Source organism: Haematobia irritans, chromosome 4 (assembly GCF_050003625.1).
Source record: "Haematobia irritans isolate KBUSLIRL chromosome 4, ASM5000362v1, whole genome shotgun sequence".
NCBI classification, from domain to species: domain Eukaryota; kingdom Metazoa; phylum Arthropoda; class Insecta; order Diptera; family Muscidae; genus Haematobia; species Haematobia irritans.
Window position 1 is genome coordinate 79,381,416 of NC_134400.1, and position 20,541 is coordinate 79,401,956.

Consider the following 20,541-nt stretch of genomic DNA (forward strand, 5'->3'; position numbering starts at 1 on the left):
GAGCAAAACTTTATTTTGCATTTCAATGTGTTCGTAAATGAGTATCAAGTAAAAGTGTTCTTATTTTAAGCCAGATTCGGCTTAAGATAGCAACCAAACACACACGATGCTCTGAACGTATAACGATCAAAATATCAAGTTAAACTTGTCTTATTTTAAGCCATAGTCAACTTAAGATAGCAAACAAAATGGAAGCAACTAACATTACAAGCAGAACAGTTTTTGGGGGTTGAAAATCGATGAGAGCATCGAGGAGAACAAAACTCTATTTTGTGCTCTCATTAGCTAGGTTAGGTTAGGTTAGGTTAAAGTGGCAGCCCGATTAAGATTCAGGCTCACTTAGACTATTCAGTCCATTGTGATACCACATTAACTAAAAGTTCCTATTACATATGGGCACTTCTAGTTTTAACCGCTGAACCTTCTTGATTATTTTTCTTTGTTGAACCAACCAGATTGTTCCAAAAACAGTAGCAGACTGCTTAAGTTAACGTTTTCCAGATCCGCCAGTAATCTGAAGCTATATGCTCCTAAAAGTTGCTTGCGCTTTACACAAAATGCAGGACACTCACACAAGAGGTGTTTAATTGATTCTTTTTCCTCCGCATCATGACAGCTCATACAATAGTCATTATACTTCGCGCCAATAGTTTTTGCAAAATCACCTATCAGGCAGCGACCCGTTATAGCAGATATCAGGAGTGATATCTGACGTCTCGAGAACATTAGCATATCTAGTGTGCGGTTTAAGTTGAAATGGGGCCATATTTGCTTGGTGTCGTTACAACCCTTGCAATTCTCCCATCGAACATTTGCCATCATAACAGCCTTCTCACGCAGCATGAGCTTGCAGGTAGCTAGGGGCATACCAACAAATTCTAGTTCCCCTGGAATATGTAAGGTAGTCCCTAGCCTTGCCAACTCATCCGCTTCGCAGTTCCCCGGTATGTTCCTATGGCCAGGCACCCATATTAGGTGAATATTGTACTGCTCAGCCATCTCATTGAGAGATTTGCGGCAGTCGATGGCCGTTTTCGAGTTGAGGAACACAGAGTCCAAGGATTTTATTGCAGGTTGACTGTCTGAGTATATATTAATGCCCACATTTTTTGGAACATTACTTCTCAGCCAATTCGCCACCTCTCTTATTGCTAATATTTCAGCCTGAAAAACACTACAGTGATTAGGTAATCTTTTCGCTATTCGAAGTTCCAGATCATTAGAATATACTCCGAACCCCACTTGTCCATCCAATTTGGAGCCATCAGTGTAGAAATCTATATATTCTTTATTCCCCGGGGTCTGTGTGCACCACGCCTCACTGTTGGGGATTAGAGTCTCAAACTTTTTGTCGAAAAGTGGACTCGCCAAAGTGTAATCCACTACGTTAGGCACATCTGGCATTGTTTTGAGGACAGAACTGTGACCGTAACCTTTTTCCGACCACAGCGATAGTTCGCGCAACCGCACAGCCGTTGTTGCAGCTGACTGTTTGGCCAAAATGTCTAAAGGCAATAGATGCAGCACGACATTAAGGGAATTTGTTCCTGTCTTGCTGAATGCGCCTGAAATACACAAACACGCCATACGCTGAACTTTATCTAAACAAGTCGGTTTCTGAAGTGCCGGCCACCAGACTATAACACCATATAGCATTATAGGTCTAACCACTGCCGTGTATAGCCAATGCACAATTTTTGGTTTCAGTCCCCACTTTTTTCCTATTGCCTTTTTGCACGAGTACAAAGCTACAGTTGCCTTTCTCGCCCTTTCTTCAATATTAAGCTTAAAGTTCAGCTTCCTGTCCAAAATAACGCCAAGGTATTTTGCACATTCACCAAAGGGAATTTCAATACCCCCTAAGGAAATAGGCCTAACCGTGGGAGTTTTGCGATCGTTGCAGTACATGACTAATTCTGTCTTTGCAGGATTTACCCCAAGACCATTGTCTTTCGCCCATTTCTCAGTCATCCGGAGGGCCCTCTGAATAATATCTCTGATTGTGGATGGGAATTTTCCCCTGACTGCCAGAGCCACATCATCTGCGTATGCCACCACTTTTATCCTTTCTTTTTCTAGAGTAACCAGAAGGCTATTTATAGCAACATTCCAAAGAAGAGGTGATAGGACTCCTCCTTGGGGAGTGCCTCTGTTCACATACCTTTGTATGTTTGCTTGTCCTAGTGTGGCTGAAATACGTCTCTTCATTAGCAGTTCGTCTAACAGCCTGAGTATACATGGATCAACATTCAGAGTTGTCAGTCCATTTAATATCGAGCTCGGATGGACATTATTGAACGCCCCTTCGATGTCTAGAAACGCCACGATTGTGTATTCTTTGACAGATAGTGAGCTTTCAATAAAGCTGACTAGTTCATGTAGTGCGGTCTCAGTAGACCTGCCCTTCGAGTATGCATGCTGTCGTTTCGAGAACAAACTTGAATCGATGCTAGTTCTAAGATAAATATCTATCATCCTCTCCAGAGTCTTAAGTAGGAATGAGGATAAGCTGATTGGTCGGAAATCCTTCGCCCTCGAGTGAGAGGCTTTTTCCGCTTTAGGTATGAAAACGACTTTTGTTTCCCTCCACTTTCCTGGGATATATGATAAGTTGATACATCCTTTATATATCACCGACAACCAGGGGATAATTTTTTCAGTTACAGCTTGTAACTCCGCCGGAGTAATTCCATCAGGTCCAGGGGATTTGAATGGTCCAAAGCTATTTAGCGCCCATCTTATTCTAGTTTCCGATACAATTTCCTCGACAGGAAACGACCGCTGAGCAACTGTGGCACCGCCAGTACATGGTTCAACCGTCTGATTTCCAGGAAAATGTGTGTCCAATAGTACCTCCAGCGTCTCCTTACTGGACGTTGTCCAATTGCCCTCCGATGTTTTAATGAAACCTGGAGCGGAGTTGGTGGATGCTAGAACCTTCCGTAGTCTGGAAGCCTCGGACGTATTCTCAATACTGCTGCAGTAAGCATTCCAAGAGTTATGCTGAGCCTTTCTCAGTTCTCGCTTGTATCCTCTCAGATTCTTCTTGTAAGCGTCCCAGTCCTCAGGGGCTCTGGTGGACTTTGCCTTGTTAAAGAGCTTCCTGCAGGATTTCCTCATATTACTTAATTCCGTAGACCACCATGGTGGTCGATGTTTCCCCCTTGGCTTTCCTCTAGGGCATGCAGCTTTCAGTGAGATGTTGAAGGCCTTAGTAATCCGCTCCACTGCGTGTTCGATATCTTGCACATTTCTCATATTTGTCTCTGTTATTTCCGGTATCATCATATTGAACGATTCCCTATACCTATTCCAGTCAGCTTTCCTAACATTTGGCGGAAATATGATCTTGGTGATATGAACATCAAATTTGAAACTGATGTAGCGATGATCTGAGAAGCTGTGTTCACTTAAAACCTGCCACTCAGATATCATTTCATTTAGTTCTTGCGAGGCCAAGGTGATGTCCAAAACCTCTTGCCTGTTTTTAGTGACAAAGGTTGGGACATCTCCCTTGTTGCAAACTACCAGATTAGTACGCAAAATAAACTCTATTAGCGACTCTCCCCTTGCATTAGTATCACTACTTCCCCATATACTATGATGTGCATTCGCATCGCATCCCATAATGAGTTTCGCCTTTGTTTTCAGTGACTCCTCCACTAAGGTCTTAACGGCATATGGAGGCATCTCCCTGTCATGTCCCATGTAGACCGAAGATACCCAATATTTGCATTTGGCTATTTCTAAACTTGCAACGACAGTGTCTGTATTGCACATTGAGGGAAGCAGAAACAAATTGAGCTCGTTTTTAGCAATTATACAGGCTCGATTTACATCATTACCAGTATACTGCAATAGTTTGAACCCCGGAGTACTTAATTCACATATTTTGTTTTTGTAAACATATGGTTCTTGAATAAGAACTATATCTATGTCCCCTTTCATCAGGAGAACTTTTAAGGCAGCACATGCAGCCTTACAATGATGAAGATTTATCTGGAGGATCCGTAGGACCATCGAGATTTTCAACAACCGTCACATCAGCCGCTTCGATCGAGTCATCAAGAATGTCCTCTTCAGAGATATCGGTGACTCTCTCAATAACCATAGGTTCGACTTTGGTGAGTTCTGAGGCAATAGAAGCCTCCTCACGCATACGGTATCTATCCATGTCTTCAACTTTGGTATCTCCCTCGACTTCGCAAGAGGATCCGCTTACTTCTGATTCAGACAGAGGCTTGTCCATTTCTGAATCCTTTAGCTGATCGTTTTTATACACCTTCATTTGGATATAATGAAAGCCATAACATACACGGCCCTGGGACTTTGCCAGATGTGGCAAAGACTGAGTGTTCAATATAAACACTGCATGCCGTCTTGGTCCATCCACTTCATCCAAACGGCCAACCTTCCAATCAGCTGTTGGAAGATCTGGATTGCATCGTTTCAGTCTATTTAAAATAGATTCAGGGTCAGAAGGGTTTGCAGGTATCCAGGCATGTGCTCTAGGTCTAGCCGGTATGTCTTTCTTCTCGACTAACTCTAGAGCAGCTCCTTCCCAAACTTCACCAATTAGTATCAGAGCAGCTTTAAAACATTCTATAGACCTCTGGTCCTCAAATGCGACTAGCTTAAATCGTCCTTGATACCAACCAGCCTCTTGGTGTCGAGGATCTGGGCCGGGAAACTTTTCCAGTACCTGTGAGTAGACGACAGATAGAGCATTCTCAATTTCCCCCCATTTTTGCTTTGGAACCATACCGTCCAATGCTCCTTTATTAATGATAGCCATCACAAGGCTATCTTTAGCAACTGAGGCAAACGATCTTTGATCCCTTTTGGAGGATGGCAGCTCATCCGGCGATCGTTCCCTTTTTCCAGTCTCAAGAATTCCTTGAGCCCATTTTAAGGAATCGCTTTGTTTAGCCGACAACGTGCTTGGGTCGACTGATCCTAACTTCTTTAGGATAAACAAAGCATTTCTGCGTTCCTTGAATCTCTTTCGTGAGGGATTACCTCCTTTTGATGTCGTTACCTTAGAAAAAGTTCGACTTGTCAGTGTGTCGCCACCTGTCGACCCGTCTACAGGTCGACTAATTGGGCCTAACTCTTGGTCATTGCCCAGATTTATAACTCCAGTCGATACCCGTCCACTGGGCCCTGAAGTTAGCAACCCAGTGGATGACTTGGAATTTCGCTGCATGGTGGCTTAATATCCCACCACACTTGAAATTCGTAGTAGGTACCTATTACTATGAGTTTATCCGCTATTGAAAAAACACGTCCGTTCCGTTCGACGGTTGAATAGCTAAGTCTCACTGGCATATTAAGTAAAAATTTTCTTGTTTTAATACAAAACAAGTTTAATTCAAACTTTAAGTACTTGAATTACACAAACAAGCACACTTTGTACTTAATATGAGTATAACTTAGTATTTGCGTACTTAAAATTTTAAGTGAGAATTCAGGCTAAAAATAAGAATTTGAAACTTGATTTTAGAAGTCCACTTTTCTTTGGGTGTATGTCATTGAATCATTACATCGGTTTTTATAGGTATTTGAAAAAGTTTAGTGCGATTCAGCGTGATGAGGTCCAATGGGACCTACCACTAATGACATTAGTGGTTTTAGCGCAGTTTAAAAAGCAGCGTAAAGATATTGCAATTAATAACACTAACATCCTTTCAGAAAATACCGTTATATAGAAGAATTTGTCATTTTAGAAGTTTCCATTGGTTTCGTTGCTTGGTAGTACATAATTTTATATCTTCCGTGGATATATCCACTACAGTGAAACTAAAAGTTCAAAAAAAGTTATTTGAACTTCATAGAAATCGTGGTCGATTTAAGTTATTATATTTCTATACATATTCTAGACCCATCAGCTCCTGGAATTTGGCAAGATGTGCCTCAAGACGGACCAAGTTTGAAGCAACCGCTATGCACATAATACTGCAAACAAAACGAACGCCACTAAAAAAATTGTATTGTTTCTCCTTCAAAAACCAGTTTGTTTAGAACATTCAACTACCAAAACAATATATTGTTGCTTGGTACGTATAAGGTACAACGCCTGTGACAAACATTAGGGCCTCTAGAAGACTCCACCTACAGTAAATAATCGAAAAATATCGTAGGGAAAACCTCATTACGCTGTTATAGCTTCCGTTGTTATCACATACACAAGGGTTAGATTTACTGGTTCCAACAGGGGGAAAGCTTATACCACTGGTACATCGTACATTGGTCTCTGATTGGCAATTTTTCATAGCATCCTTACGTCTTTGAAATACCCTCCCACATAATATTCAAACCACAAGTTACATTTTGCAAATTACACATAAATTATTTGATCATTTTCTCTTATAGCTGAGGATACATATCTATTGAATGCTACATTTTTATACCCTCCATCATAGGATGGGGGTATATTAACTTTGTCATTCCGTTTGTAACACATCGAAATATTGCTCTAAGACCCCATAAAGTATATATATTCTGGGTCGTGGTGAAATTCTGAATCGATCTAAGCATGTCCGTCCGTCCGTCCGTTGAAATCACGCTAACTTCCGAACGAAACAAGCTATCGACTTGAAACTTGGCACAAGTAGTTGTTATCGATGTAGGTCGGATGGTATTGAAAATGGGCCATATCGGTCCACTTTTACGTATAGCCCCCATATAAAGGGACCCTCAGATTTGGCTTGTGGAGCCTCTAAAAGAAGCATATTTCATCCGATCCGGCTGAAATTTGGTATATGGTGTTGGCATATGGTCTCTAACAACCGTGCAAAAATTGGTTCACATCGGTCCATAATTATATATAGCCCCCATATAAACCGATCCCCAGATTTGGCTTGCGGAGCCTAAAAGAGAAGCATATTTCATCCGATCCGGCTGAAATTTGGTATATGGTGTTGGTATATGGTCTCTAACAACCATGCAAAAATTGGTCCACATCGGTCCATAATTATATACAGCCCCCATATAAACCGATCCCCAGATTTGGCTTGCGGTGCCTAAAAGAGAAGCAAATTTCATCCGATCCGGCTGAAATTTGGTACATGGTGTCAGTATATGGTCCCTAACAACCATGCAAAAATTGGTCCACATCGGTCCATAATTATATATAGCCCCCATATAAACCGATCCCCCGATTTGGCTTGCAGAGCCTCAAAGAGAAACAATTTTCATCCGATCCGGCTGAAATTTGATGCATGGTGTTAGTATATGGACTCTAACAACCATGCAAAAATTGGTCCACATCGGTCCATAATTATATATAGCCCCCATATAAACCGATCCCCCGATTTGGCTTGCAGAGCCTCTAAGAGAAACAATTTTCATCCGATCCGGCTGAAATTTGGTACGTGGTGCTAGTATATGGTATCTAACAACCATGCAAAAATTGGTCCACATCGGTCTATAATTATATATAGCCCCCATACAAACCGATCCCCAGATTTGGCTTGTGGAGCCTCAAACAGAAGCATATTTCATCCGATCCGGCTGAAATTTGGTATATGGTGTTGGTATATGGTCTCTAACAACCATGCAAAAATTGGTTCACATCGGTCCATAATTATATATAGCCCCCATATAAGCCGATCCCCAGATTTGGCTTGCGGAGCCTCAAAGAGAAGAAAATTTCATCCGATCCGGCTGAAATTTGGTACATGATGTTGGTATATGGTCTCTAACAACCGTCGCTAACAACCATACCAAAATTGGTCCAATCACACAAAAATTGGTCCATATCGGTTCATAATCATGGTTGCCACTAGAGCCAAAAATAATCTACCAAAATTTTATTTCTATAGAAAATGTTGTCAAAATTTTATTTCTAGAGAAAATTTGTTAAAATTTTATTCGGTTCATAATAAAATTTTCATCATTGTCAATATTTTATTTCTATAGAAAATTTTGTCAAAATTTTATTTCTATAGAAAATTTTGTTCAAATTTTATTCGGTTCATAATCATAGTTGCCACTCGAGCCAAAAATAATCGACCAAGATTTTATGTCTATAGAAAATTTTGTCAAAAGTTTATTTCTATAGAAAATTTTGTTAAAATTTTATTTCTGTAGAAATTTTTGTCAAAATTTTCTTTCTATAGAAAATTTTGTCAAAATTTTTATTTCTATAGAAAATTTTGTGAAAATTTTATTTTCATAGAAATTTTTTTTATATTTTCTTTCTGTAGAAAATTTTGTCAAAATTTTATGTCTATGTACTTTGTCAAACTGAATTATATACGTATTGGATCGATCTTTTTTGATTTAATATATAGCACGTATGGACATACAATTTAGAAGATGCACTGAAAAAACAGTGAACCCACCAGGAAGAAATGTTTCGGTTAATTTTAGAAAATTTTGAATATTTGTAGAAAATTTTAACTAAACAGTATTACAAACGTTGGCATCACGCCGATGTCATCAAAATAAGTAAATATTTTTCGACAAATTCAAGAAAATTTATTAGACATAACTAAGTTTTTTCACTTGTTAAAGAAAATTTTGTAGTTTGAAGGAAAAACTTGGAGTTCAAAATTGCAAGAATGTCTTTAGTGATATACGAAGTTCATGATGGACGCATTTTTGGTAAAATTTACAAATTTAAAGAAATTCTGAACTATTTTGTGGAAGGTACGAATTTAGTTAATCATTATGCTTCATTTGAGTTTAGTTTTTTCCTCGGTTTTAGTTAATTTAACTAACGTAAACAAAAAATTATTAGCGTAAAGGAAACTTTCTCCAAACATAATAATTCCATGAACTAAAATAAAGTTAAATTGGCTTTAGTGAAATAGAGAGTTCACGTTTTTTTGAGTGTGGTGTTAGGAGGTTTTAAGATACCTTGCCATCGGCAAGCGTTACCGCAACTTAAGTAATTCGATTGTGGATGGCAGTGTTTAGAAGAAGTTTCTACGCAATCCATGATGGAGGGTACATAAGCTTCGGCCTGGCCGAACTTACGGTCGTATATACTTGTTTATATATATTTTTTAAATTTATTTATCTTTTATTATTTTTTTTTGTTTTATCTTATACATCTTATACATTTAATTTTATTTATTTTTTAATTTTTATATCATTTTAATTTCAATGTTTTATTTTTTGTTTTAATTCCATTACTATTCATTTTATATATTTGCTTACCATTTCTTATGAATAACCCTTTTTATAGTTTTTGCATTTCTACATATGCTAAACTTTTTCTTTTGAAATTTCATGTAAATAATTCCAGTTATTTTATTCTGTCTTGGTTTCACAATATCAAATGTAAAATTTACCACAATTATTACTTTTAGGTATTATAATGCTAATATTTTATATTAAAATCAAAGACAATAAAGTTAGGAAGATAGGAAACGTATGAAACTAACGGTGTTAGTTTCATACGTATACGTCAATAACACAGCATTAAAATGCAAATAAAAAGAAATTAACATAAATGCACGAAATAAATTTCCATAAAGGGGAAAATGTAATTTTTTTGTTGTTGCCTAAAATTTAATATTGTTTCATTAAGAAAATTAAGTTTTTCATTTAAAAACTAAAAACGAAAAACAAATAAAAAAAGTTACAAACATGTATGGAGCTAACATGGTAAATGCAACATTTGGTATGACGCAAGCCAATTTCCTATCTTCCTTAAGTTTATTGTATTTGATTAAAATGCTTGAATTAGTATATACAATGGATCACATTCGCCTGTACTGTAATTATAAAAATCGCATATTCTTGTTGTACATGACGTAAATAAATAATCAATCAATCAAAAAAGATAGTATATTTCTACTGTTTAAGAAAATTTCATAAAAATTGGATTTAAAAATTGTTAAAATGTTTAGCGCTGCGCAAAGATCAAGACAGGTACAATTTTAGTAAAATTTATCCATTTGAGAGACTTATGAACTCAATTTAAGAAAACTTCTCCCATTTCAGGATACTATGAACTATTTTATGTTTTATTAAAATTTTGCACTATATTGGTATACAACTTTTTTTCTTATTTGTAATTCACGCCATTAAGTTAGAAACAAACAAGTAAGAAAGTCTAAAGTCGGGCGGTGCCGACTATATTATACCCTGCATCACTTTGTAGATCTAAATTTTCGATACCATATCACATCCGTCAAATATGTTGGAGGCTATATATAAAGGTTTATCCCAAATACATACATTTAAATATCACTCGATCTGGAAGAATTTGATAGACTTCTACAAAATCTATAGACTCAAAATTTAAGTTGGCTAATGTACTAGGGTGGAACACAATGTTAGTAAAAAAATATGGGAAACGTTTAAATCTGAAGCAATTTTAAGGAAACTTCGAAAAATTTTATTTATGATTTATCGCTCGATATATATGTATTAGAAGTATAGGAAATTATTTTTACAACTTTTCGACTAAGCAGTGGCAATTTTACAAGGAAAATTTTGGCACGCATAGCAACAATGCTAATTCTACTCCCTGTGCAAAATTTCAGCTAAATCGGAGTTAAAAATTGGCCTCTACGGTCATATGAGTGTAAATCGGGCGAAAGTTATATATGGGAGATATATCTAAATCTGAACCAAATTTCAACCAAATTTGGCACGCATAGCTACAATGCTAATTCTACTCCCTGTGCAAAATTTCAACTAAATCGGAGTTAAAAATTGGCCTCTACGGTCATATGAGTGTAAATCGGGCGAAAGTTATATATGGGAGATATATCTAAATCTGAACCAAATTTCAACCAAATTTGGCACGCATAGCTACAATGCTAATTCTACTCCCTGTGCAAAATTTCAACCAAATTGGGGTAAAACTCTGGCTTCTGGGACTGTATTAGTCCATATCGGGCGAAAGATATATATAGGAGCTATATCTAAATCTGAACCGATTTCAATAAAATTTGGCACACTTGACTATAGTACTAATTGTTCTTCTTGTGCAAAATTTTAAGCAAATTAGGGTAAAACTCTGGCTTCTGGGGCCATATAAGTCCATATCGGGCGAAATATATATATGGGAGCTATATCTAAATCTGAACCGATTTCTTCCAAAATCAATAGGGATATATTCTGAGCAAAAACACGTACTTGTGCCAAATTTGAAGTCGATTGGACTAAAACTGCGACCTAGACTTTGATTACAAAAATGTGTTCACGGACAGACGGACATCGCTATATCGACTCAAGAGACCACCCTGAGCATTTTTGCCAAAGACACCATGTGTCTATCTCGTCTCCTTCTGGGTGTTGCAAACATATGCACTAACTTATAATACCCTGTTCCACAGTGTGGAGCAGGGTATAATTATTCAAATAAGGAACATTTGCTCACATTGGGCAAAATTTAATTAAAATCAAATAATCTTCATGAATTAAAATAAAGTTCAGTTGGCATTAGCGCCCCCTTTTTGAGTGTTTATAACTAATGTAGAAAATATTATATAGTTTCGTGTTTATTTTAAAGATTAAACTATTATGTTGATACAAATTACTACTTAAATTATACATTTGTGGAAACTGTATTGTATCGTTTAAAGATCTCGGTATAATGTTAATAAAGCATATAAAGCACTTGGATTTGTTAAGCGTTGGAGTATGGAATTTTCAATCCCATTCGTTGGGAGCCACCGTAGTGCAAAGGTTAGCTTGCCCGCCTTGCATACACAGGGTCGATCAAACACCATAAAGTTTTTCAGCGGTGGTTTATCCCACCTCAGTAATGCTGGTGACATTTCTGAGTGTTTCAAAGCTTCTCTAAGTGGTTTCACTGTAATTTGGAACGCCGTTCGGACTCGGATATATAAAGGAGGTTCTTGTCATTGAGCTTAACATAGAATCGGACAGCACTCAGTGATAAGAAAGAAGTTCTCCACTGTGGTATCAGAATAGCCTGATTAGTCTAAGTGACCCTGAAATATTAGACTGCCACTATGCCTAGCCCAAACCCATTTGTAATAAGGAACTTATACACTTCACTTGTGCGTCCTATTCTGGAATATGGATGTATAATTTGGCACCCGCAGTATCGAATTTATTGCAACCGCATTGAATCTGTACAAAAAATTTTACTATTTTGTTTACGTGGAAACAACTGGACATAGAGGAGGGAAATACAAGAGAACGAAACTGTGAAACGAAACTGCGCCAGTAGGTGGTAGTCATATCATACAGTTTGCGTCTGTGTCATATCACTAAGAACGCAATAACGATGAAAAATATTACCACGACCCAGAATACATATGGTATATACTTTATGGGGTTTGAGATCAATATTTCGATGTGTTACAAACAGAATCACAAAGTTAAAATACCATCATCCTATGGTGGAGGGTATACTTTTTTTTCTCAAACGGTCTCATCGCCCACTTTCCCGCCCCTTCCGACCGTGAGGGCCTCGTCCCCATGACGTACGGACAGCGTACACACCATGATCCGGTGGAGGCAGAGGGATTTAACCAGCTACAGAGAAGGACTCATCAGACGGATAAATTATAAAACAAGACAAAATATTAGGTTATTCAATAAAACAAATGTATTAGTTATCCAAATATGCTAAAATTCTGGACGAACAAAATCACTGTTCCAATGAAGATGTCTCAGAGCGAACAACAAGAACTGCTTTTGAACCGATTCTATCTTATCAATGTAAACATCACACACGATAGAACCATACTACAGAATAGGTCTAACAAGCGCAGTAAAAAGCCTCTTTGAACATAAGGGTCCGAAAACTCCTTCGCCCAACGCTTTATGAATCCTAGAACCCCATATACCTTACTCACCATCGAATTAATCACTGAAAGAGTTCGATCAAAGTTTGGTTGTTGGTATTCAAAAATAGTTTTCTTTCAAGAAATATTCTATTGCCATATAACAAGTCATTAATTATGAATTTACCTACCTTTCTTTGCTCCACGATTTGTTAGGTTATAAACAGTTGACAAGTTCAAAGACAATATTTCTTTCGGTGATTTTCCTTTGCCCAGTATTTTTACGTAGCTTTTGAATGTTAGTAATATGTAGTAATAAATTGGCTATGAACTTTCTGAACACAATTGCATCGGCTGCTATTCTTTTTAAAAACTTTTCACAATGCCACATATTTTCTAAAGAATTTCTTGACACCATACAAATTAACTGATATATTTTTACACATTTTTCAACCGAATTTATTTTCAACCCTCAATTAGTACTTTAAAATAAATAAACAAATATAAAATTGATATAAAATGCGAATAATTAACAATTTAAGTGAAAGTATTAAAAAATGTTCTAGAAACTGACAAACTGTAAAATGACAAACTGTATATTTAAATTGTAAACGTATCGAAGTTTTTAAAGTTGTGCCTACAAACGACACTTAATACTTTCTCCATGTCATCTTGATTTCTTTGTACGGAAATTGGACAAATATATATGTTATAGAAGTGTACTTGAAGTACTTCTTCGTTGGGGAGGTACATTTTAAAAAATCTACCAATAAGTCAAGAATTCTACTAATTGTGGCCGCGGTGGTCTTTAGGCCATTTAACTACCGACACCTTTCAAAGTATATGTGCTTCTTGCCAACTCACATAAATAATTCTTTGCTTCGCAATGTAAACTTTAATGTTTGTGCCAGAAGTACAGTACCTTACAGATAAATAAATCCCATTTGGTTTTCTGGAGAAGTTATATTCACCTAATACTTCTAACACTGTGCTTTTAAATATAATTTAATACACACGCCAGTATGTACTAATATTGTCCCAAAATGGAGATATAATAGCCATTTGACATATCATGATTATGTTCGCAATATGGAGACGGTCAGGCGATTTAAATTGTGTGTTTGTTCTTCTATTTGCAGTACGGTTTACCACTTTGACCCGTCCAATCCACCACCAAATCAATCAATGGCAGCCGGGAGCAATGGGAGCAACAACAGTTCTAATTCCGGGTCGACTATGTACCATTCGAGTCAGAACAACACTGCTTCGCCCCAACAGCATACAATGCACAATGCCACGAAGAAGCAGCACAAGGGGCATCAAATTCCGCAATCGCAGCAACATCAAAAATGCCCGCAGCAGTCATATAGCCCTGTTGATGAAACACCACCGCAGGTTGCTGCAGAGTCCGTGTCAGAATCATCCACCCAGACGGTCAATGAGTGCGATGATGGACCTAAAAACCCTGGGGACATTAACTGTTTGGATGGTGGTGGTATGTATTGGCAATTTTATGGACTAAGCATTGTGGGGATTTTCGTTTTGGTTTATTTCTTACAGATGATTCACAAAAAGACGATAATGATGAATGTGATAACTCTGCCAATGGCTGCCTCAGTATAACGACGACAACATCGACAAAGAATTACGATCGCATTGAAGTGCAAAAGTTTAAGAATCAAGCCACAAGTCCCAATATCCCAATCAGCGAAAAAGAGGACATGACGAAGTTTGAGGTATGCATAACTAAACATTATTTTATCCTTGAGAGTGTAATGGTGATGCGAAACTTTGCTTTCAGCATTCTATACAACAGCCTCCAAGTGTTATGACGCCTTCCCAGCAGTCCCAGACTCAGCAACAGCCTCAAAACCGTGAAACCCCTCATTCGGCGCGATCTACTCCATTTAGCAATAGTGATACATTGACAAAACGATCTTCCGAAGAGCCAAGAACTACTAGTTGGACTCAGAGCTATCAAGCCCCCGATGGATCAACAGTGTTCCATACAAATAGTACTCCAAATGGAAGCAATGCCTACTGTACAACCACATATCAGCAAGGGGTATGAGTGTTGTCTTTTTGTTTACCAACAGATTTATGCAAAATGCAATTAATTTCATTTCAGCCTGATGGAAGCATATATGCTGTACCGCAGGGAATGATTTACGCTTATCCCCCACCAGTTGTATGTTTTGATTGACTTTAGTATGTATTTTGGCTGTGTAATTTTCGTTTTTATCTTTAGGAAGGGGAATTCCAAGGATATTTTATGCCAGTTTTTGATCCGTCTCAACAGCGGGGAGGAGAACCCACAAGTATTATCCAACCTGGAACCCAAACAATATATCCAACTGGAGGCACAACGACCATGGTGCCAGTTGCGGCCTATCCAACTGCCCAATTCACAACAACTAATGGCACCCCAATATATCCGGGTCAAGTAATATACTCCAGTGAACAATTTCAAGCGTCGGGGGCACCATTGACGGCAGCAACTCCAGCATCTACCGCGGGCCAGTTGCAACAAATACCCATGACAACTTATCCTATAGGATATCCTTACCCATACAATGGTGAGTAATCAGTTGAATCATAGATGTACATATATTGACTGTGATCATGTCCAAACAGGATACTGGGGCCAAACCATGACATACTATGTACCTCAACAAGCTGTACCCGCCACATCATTATTAACTGCTCAGGCCCCCCCTCAGGCGGTGCCTACCACAACCGGCACTCACGTTGCAGGCGGCGTGAGCGCATCTGGTCCAAATGGACTAAATGTGACGGCTGGACCGTCTATAAACTCCTCAAATGTGAACAATGCGTCTGGCGCCAGCAGCGGATGTGCACAGAATATAAGTCATCCCAATGGTCCAGTTCCAAGTGGTTACCAGTCACATGGCAATACGGCGACAGTAGTCAATGCAGGTGGGGGAAATCACAATACTGGTACCACATATTATGGTACAGGGCGTATAAAACGTCCCAATCCGTCACACTTTTCGAGCAGTAGCGCAGGAAGTGGCCACCAAGTTCTAACAACTACCGCTCTTCCTAATGGCGTCAGTGCGACTACATATCAACTGGGCCATGCTGTTCCCACTCTGACCTTAGCGGCTACAGCACCAGCGCCACCCGCCGCGGGAGCACAATCCACAACTGATCTCAATGGAGGTGGCGCAACATCTGCTACTGCCACAATGTACGCTTTGCCCCAGCACGCGACAATTTTTCCAGCGAATATGTTTCCCTATGCAGCAAATGCGACACCAGCCATGGGACCCCAGCCTGCAGCAGGAATGACACAACCAGCAGCTCTTCTTTCACAACACGGTAACCCACAAGCCCCAACACATACTGTCGCTGGCCACCATGCTGGTACCGCGACCGGGACTATGCATAATCCCCATCATTCGAATACTGTGATCACACCGTTCTACACCACTACTCACCATCACAATCCACACGCAGCCATACAGGCTGGTGCACATACATTACACACCCCAGGACCTGCTGCTATACCAATTGTAGATCCGGCATCATTGATAAATGCTGCCCAGGGCGGACCAGGGAGCAACCCGTACATTGGAAGAAGCGGTGGAGGAATTACGCTGAGTGGTAATAACAACAATAGTACCTCGCAATCAGCACCAAGTACTCCGCATTCAATGCCATCGGCACCACACCACTCTCAGCGCAATCCGCCGGTATTTTCGACTCCACCTATAATGAATAACAATACCGGACCTTACAATAGCGCCAGTTCTACTCCACATTACTACAGTGCCACCACTGAACAGAGCCATCAGTCGGGGAGTAGAAATTGTAGTAATAGTCCACACAACTCGTACCCATCAACAACGTCGTACGACAAGAGGAATAATGGAAACGGTGGGGGAGGAGCAGTTGGTAAAAAACCGATTCCATATCAGAGCGCAAGTTTAAGCCGCCAAAATTCCACAAATGCCGGTGGTTTCAACTCTAGTGGCAAGCCCTCATCTCTGTTGGGCAACAACAATAACAACGACACAAGAGCCTCTCCTGGCAGCAATAGCACAAACTCACGCACTCATTCAATGAAGCGATCCGGTGGTGGCAATTTGAGTGATAAGCCCCAAACTCCTTTATTGAGTGGACCACCAAGTTTCCCTTCTGGCAATTCAAATATAAACAATAATAGCTATCCATCGTCAACAAGCGTAGAAATGGCGAACTCTGGAGTTCCGGTAGTGAATGTTGCAAAGCCGCCAATTCGTTTAAATGCTGCTGCTGCCGCATTTCGCCACAAGAGCACATCAGTAAGTAGCGGGGCAGGGGTATCCGTTGTCGAATGTCGCCGTAATCCTGGTTCACAACGAAATTCCCCAAGCACAAACGCAAGCAGTAGCAACGAAAATAGCAACAACAATTCTCCAAACAGTATACAAAACTCTTCCAATGCTGCCACACCGATTGCTGCTGCCGGTTGTTATGCGCCCTCCTACATGATCAATGCTCAGAATAATGGTGGCGAAACGATCCTGCCACATCATCCCCCACCATCACTATACATAACAACTACAACGGCTCGAGGACACATTCCACCTCATATACAGACAGCAGCGGGAGGCGCCGCTGTTACAGCATCTGCCGTACAGGCGACTGCTGCTGCAACTACTGGTGTGCCTCAACAAGCAACTACGGCAATATTAGGTGGAGCGGCTGCCGCTGCAGCAGCAGCCGATGTGGCAAATGCTGCAGCAGTAGCCGCTGCTGCAACAGTTGCACATCATCATCATCCCCAACCTCTCTTGGGCACATACAATCCAGGTGCATCGGGACTATACTTCAAATACGGACACACATATTTTGCCCATGTAAGTATTGTCTAAGTCATTCGTTTTTGCAAAACAACCTGTAGGTAACCTCATGTTTTGAATAATAGCCCCATAATGCATGCCTCTTTATCGCGCAAATGTGTAGAGATTGATATTTTTTATATTGACCATTATATCCAAATTGAACTCCTTTAAATTCCTTGTTGTGGTCTCATTACTAGAATAGTTCGTTCTATGCAATAAATAACTTATTATGACGCCATATTCTTGAGGCACATTCAAAAACAAACGACTAAGCAAAACAATCTACTAATTCCCTACGCAAAATGGTTTAACCGCAGAACTGGTAAAGAACTAGTCACGGCTCAGTAGTCGGTGCTGTATGGAGTTATCGGCCAAAAATATTTCCAGTATTTCAGTATCATCGTGAACTTTGGTCACGGCTTTATATTTATGTCAGAACTATTTAATGATAAAAATGTAATTGATTGATGACGTTTGGCTGATAATTGAAATCTAGGTGTATTTTAGGACCAAAAATAGGTGTGCTGAAAATGGTGTGTATCGGTCCATGTTTTGGCATAGCCTCCATAATGACCGATCTGCCGATTTTATTTCTTACGCTTCTAGAAACCATAGTTTCTATCCGATTTCGCTTAAATTGAAAATCTAGAGGTGTGGACCACAAATAGGTGTGCCCAAAATAATGGCTATCGGTTCATGTTTTAGTATAGCCCCCATATAGACCGATCTCCCGAGTTTACTCCTAGGGCTTCTAGAAACACTAGTTTTTATCCGATTTTCATGAAATTGTAAATCTTCGGACCTGTTGGCAGAGCCTTCATAAGTTTCCAGAATTTTATCATTTTCTTGCACACTTTAAAGAGATGTTTTAGATTCCTCTAAAACTCAAACTGTTTCTTATAAATTCAATATCTTCAAATTCAGAATCTTCTAGTCTCAATACGTAGAAACTTTAAATTTAACTTCGGGAAGTGTATAATTTCAATCGGTCTTCTTGAGGTAGTATGTTTACTTCAATAGTATGTTTTTAATTGATATGTCAATAACTGGTTTACAAAATAAAAATATTGACTAATATGTAATGCAAAATATTAAAAAGACTACGTTTTTTTAATATAACGATAGATACTGTGAAATAAAACAAAAATAAAATCATTGCATATTCTTTTTTTGTAGCAGTTTTCATGAAACACAAAGTCGACTCGAGACGAATCGTTCGTCTAGATTGAAACTAAAATAAATTTAGATATATTTGCTAGAAAGTCCTGAAATTTGTCATGAAATAATTATTTATGATTTACTATCGAACCCCGAAACAATTAGAATTCTACAGACTCTTATTTTCAAGATATCAATATAGGATTTTTGACGAATCGTTCGTCTCCAGGCGACCGAAAATTTCACTGCCAAGTAAGACTGTTTTTAGTAGCAACATCCCTTAAATGAAAACCGACTCCAAAATTTGTCCTTGTTTGGTAACTTTCATTTTCCCGTTATAAAACGATCCGCAATTAAAAGTAAACGGTTAAACAAACTTTTGCAAAAACAATTTGTAACAAGGATAATATTAAAACAAGTAAGGAAAGCCTAAAGTCGGGTGGAGCCGACTATATTATACCCTTTACCACTATGTAGACAATAGAGGTGTGCACGTGACACGAAATTGTCGTCACTCACGCGTGAGTCACGCTCATGGCAACGGCCTGAGTGTGCGTGATTAACAAACCAAAATGTCGTGCGTGAGAGTGAGTCACGAAAATATTATCTTCGTGAGTGTGCGTGAGTAAAGATTTACGCACACGAAAATAATCCCGCTGACCAACATAAAACGCTTAAGAGTTAAATTCATTTACAATTTTAGTGACACCTGGGATGTTAAGAGTGTAATAACGCTCTCGATTTTAATAATGCTCATGTTTTCAGACGCGTCGCTAAGGTAAATTACTCAAAAAATTGTTCGTGAGTCACGACATTTTTCGTGAGTCACGATAATTTTCGTGAGTCATGGTATTTTTCGTGAGTCACGACATTTTCGTGCGTGAGTGTGCGTGAATACAAATTTTCTTTTCGTGAGTTTGCGTGAGCGTGAGTCCTACCAAACAATATCGTGCGTGAGTAAGATTTTTCCGTCGTGAGTGCGCGTGAGCGTGCGTAAAATATTACTCACGTGCACACCTCTAGTAGACAAACACTTGTGTTACCATCTCAATTATTTCAAATTTGCTGGGAGCTATATAAAGGTTTGCATTTCCAAATTATACTTATAATGGAGACAATTATTTGTACTTCTACAAAATCTCTAGAATTAAAATTGAAATCGGCTGACGCCCTGGAATGAAACACAATGTTAGTAAAAAACAAGTAAGTAAAGTCTAAAGTCGGGAGGGGCCGACTATATTATACCCTTCACCCCTATGTAGGCCAAAATTTGTGTTACCATCTCAACTACATCACATTTGCTGGAAGCTATATAAAGGAGACAATTTGTTACTTCTACAAAATCTCTAGAATTAAATTTAAATCGGCTAACGCTATCCAGTTAATTGGGGGAAACTTCCATTGAAAATGGGTCTAAAATGTGTAACAGTCTACCATATTTCCCCAACTCTGGTGTACGTATATATGGGAGCTATATATAATCTGAACCGATTTTGACTAAGTTTGACATGTATAGTTAGAAGAATAATTCTGCTATCTATGCGAAATTTCACGTAACTGGGAGTATAACCTTGGCCCCCCTGGTCATATGAGTGCAAATCGGACGGAAGATATATATGGGAGCCATATCTAAATCTGAACCGATTTCAACCAAATTTGGCACAATTACCGATACTACTAAACGTACTCCTTGTGTGAAATTTGAAGCAAATCACGACAAAACCATGGATTTTGAGTAAGTTCAAATCGGACGAAAGATATATATGAGAGCTATATCTAAATCTGAATCGCTTTTGAGCATATTTGGCACATAC

The 20,541-nt window shown here is 38.8% G+C and overlaps 1 protein-coding gene across 1 annotated transcript in view; it reads left to right on the plus strand.

The window, feature by feature from the left end:
* The window catches only part of enc (R3H domain containing protein encore), a 143,364-nt gene that overhangs the window by 117,670 nt on the left and 5,153 nt on the right, over positions 1 to 20,541 (plus strand). The window contains exons 10-15 of the mRNA XM_075307591.1: positions 13,859 to 14,214; positions 14,280 to 14,455; positions 14,521 to 14,784; positions 14,848 to 14,907; positions 14,968 to 15,295; positions 15,354 to 17,584. Coding sequence (XP_075163706.1) covers positions 13,859 to 14,214; positions 14,280 to 14,455; positions 14,521 to 14,784; positions 14,848 to 14,907; positions 14,968 to 15,295; positions 15,354 to 17,584 — 3,415 coding nt within the window. The remainder of the gene's footprint in view (positions 1 to 13,858; positions 14,215 to 14,279; positions 14,456 to 14,520; positions 14,785 to 14,847; positions 14,908 to 14,967; positions 15,296 to 15,353; positions 17,585 to 20,541) is intronic.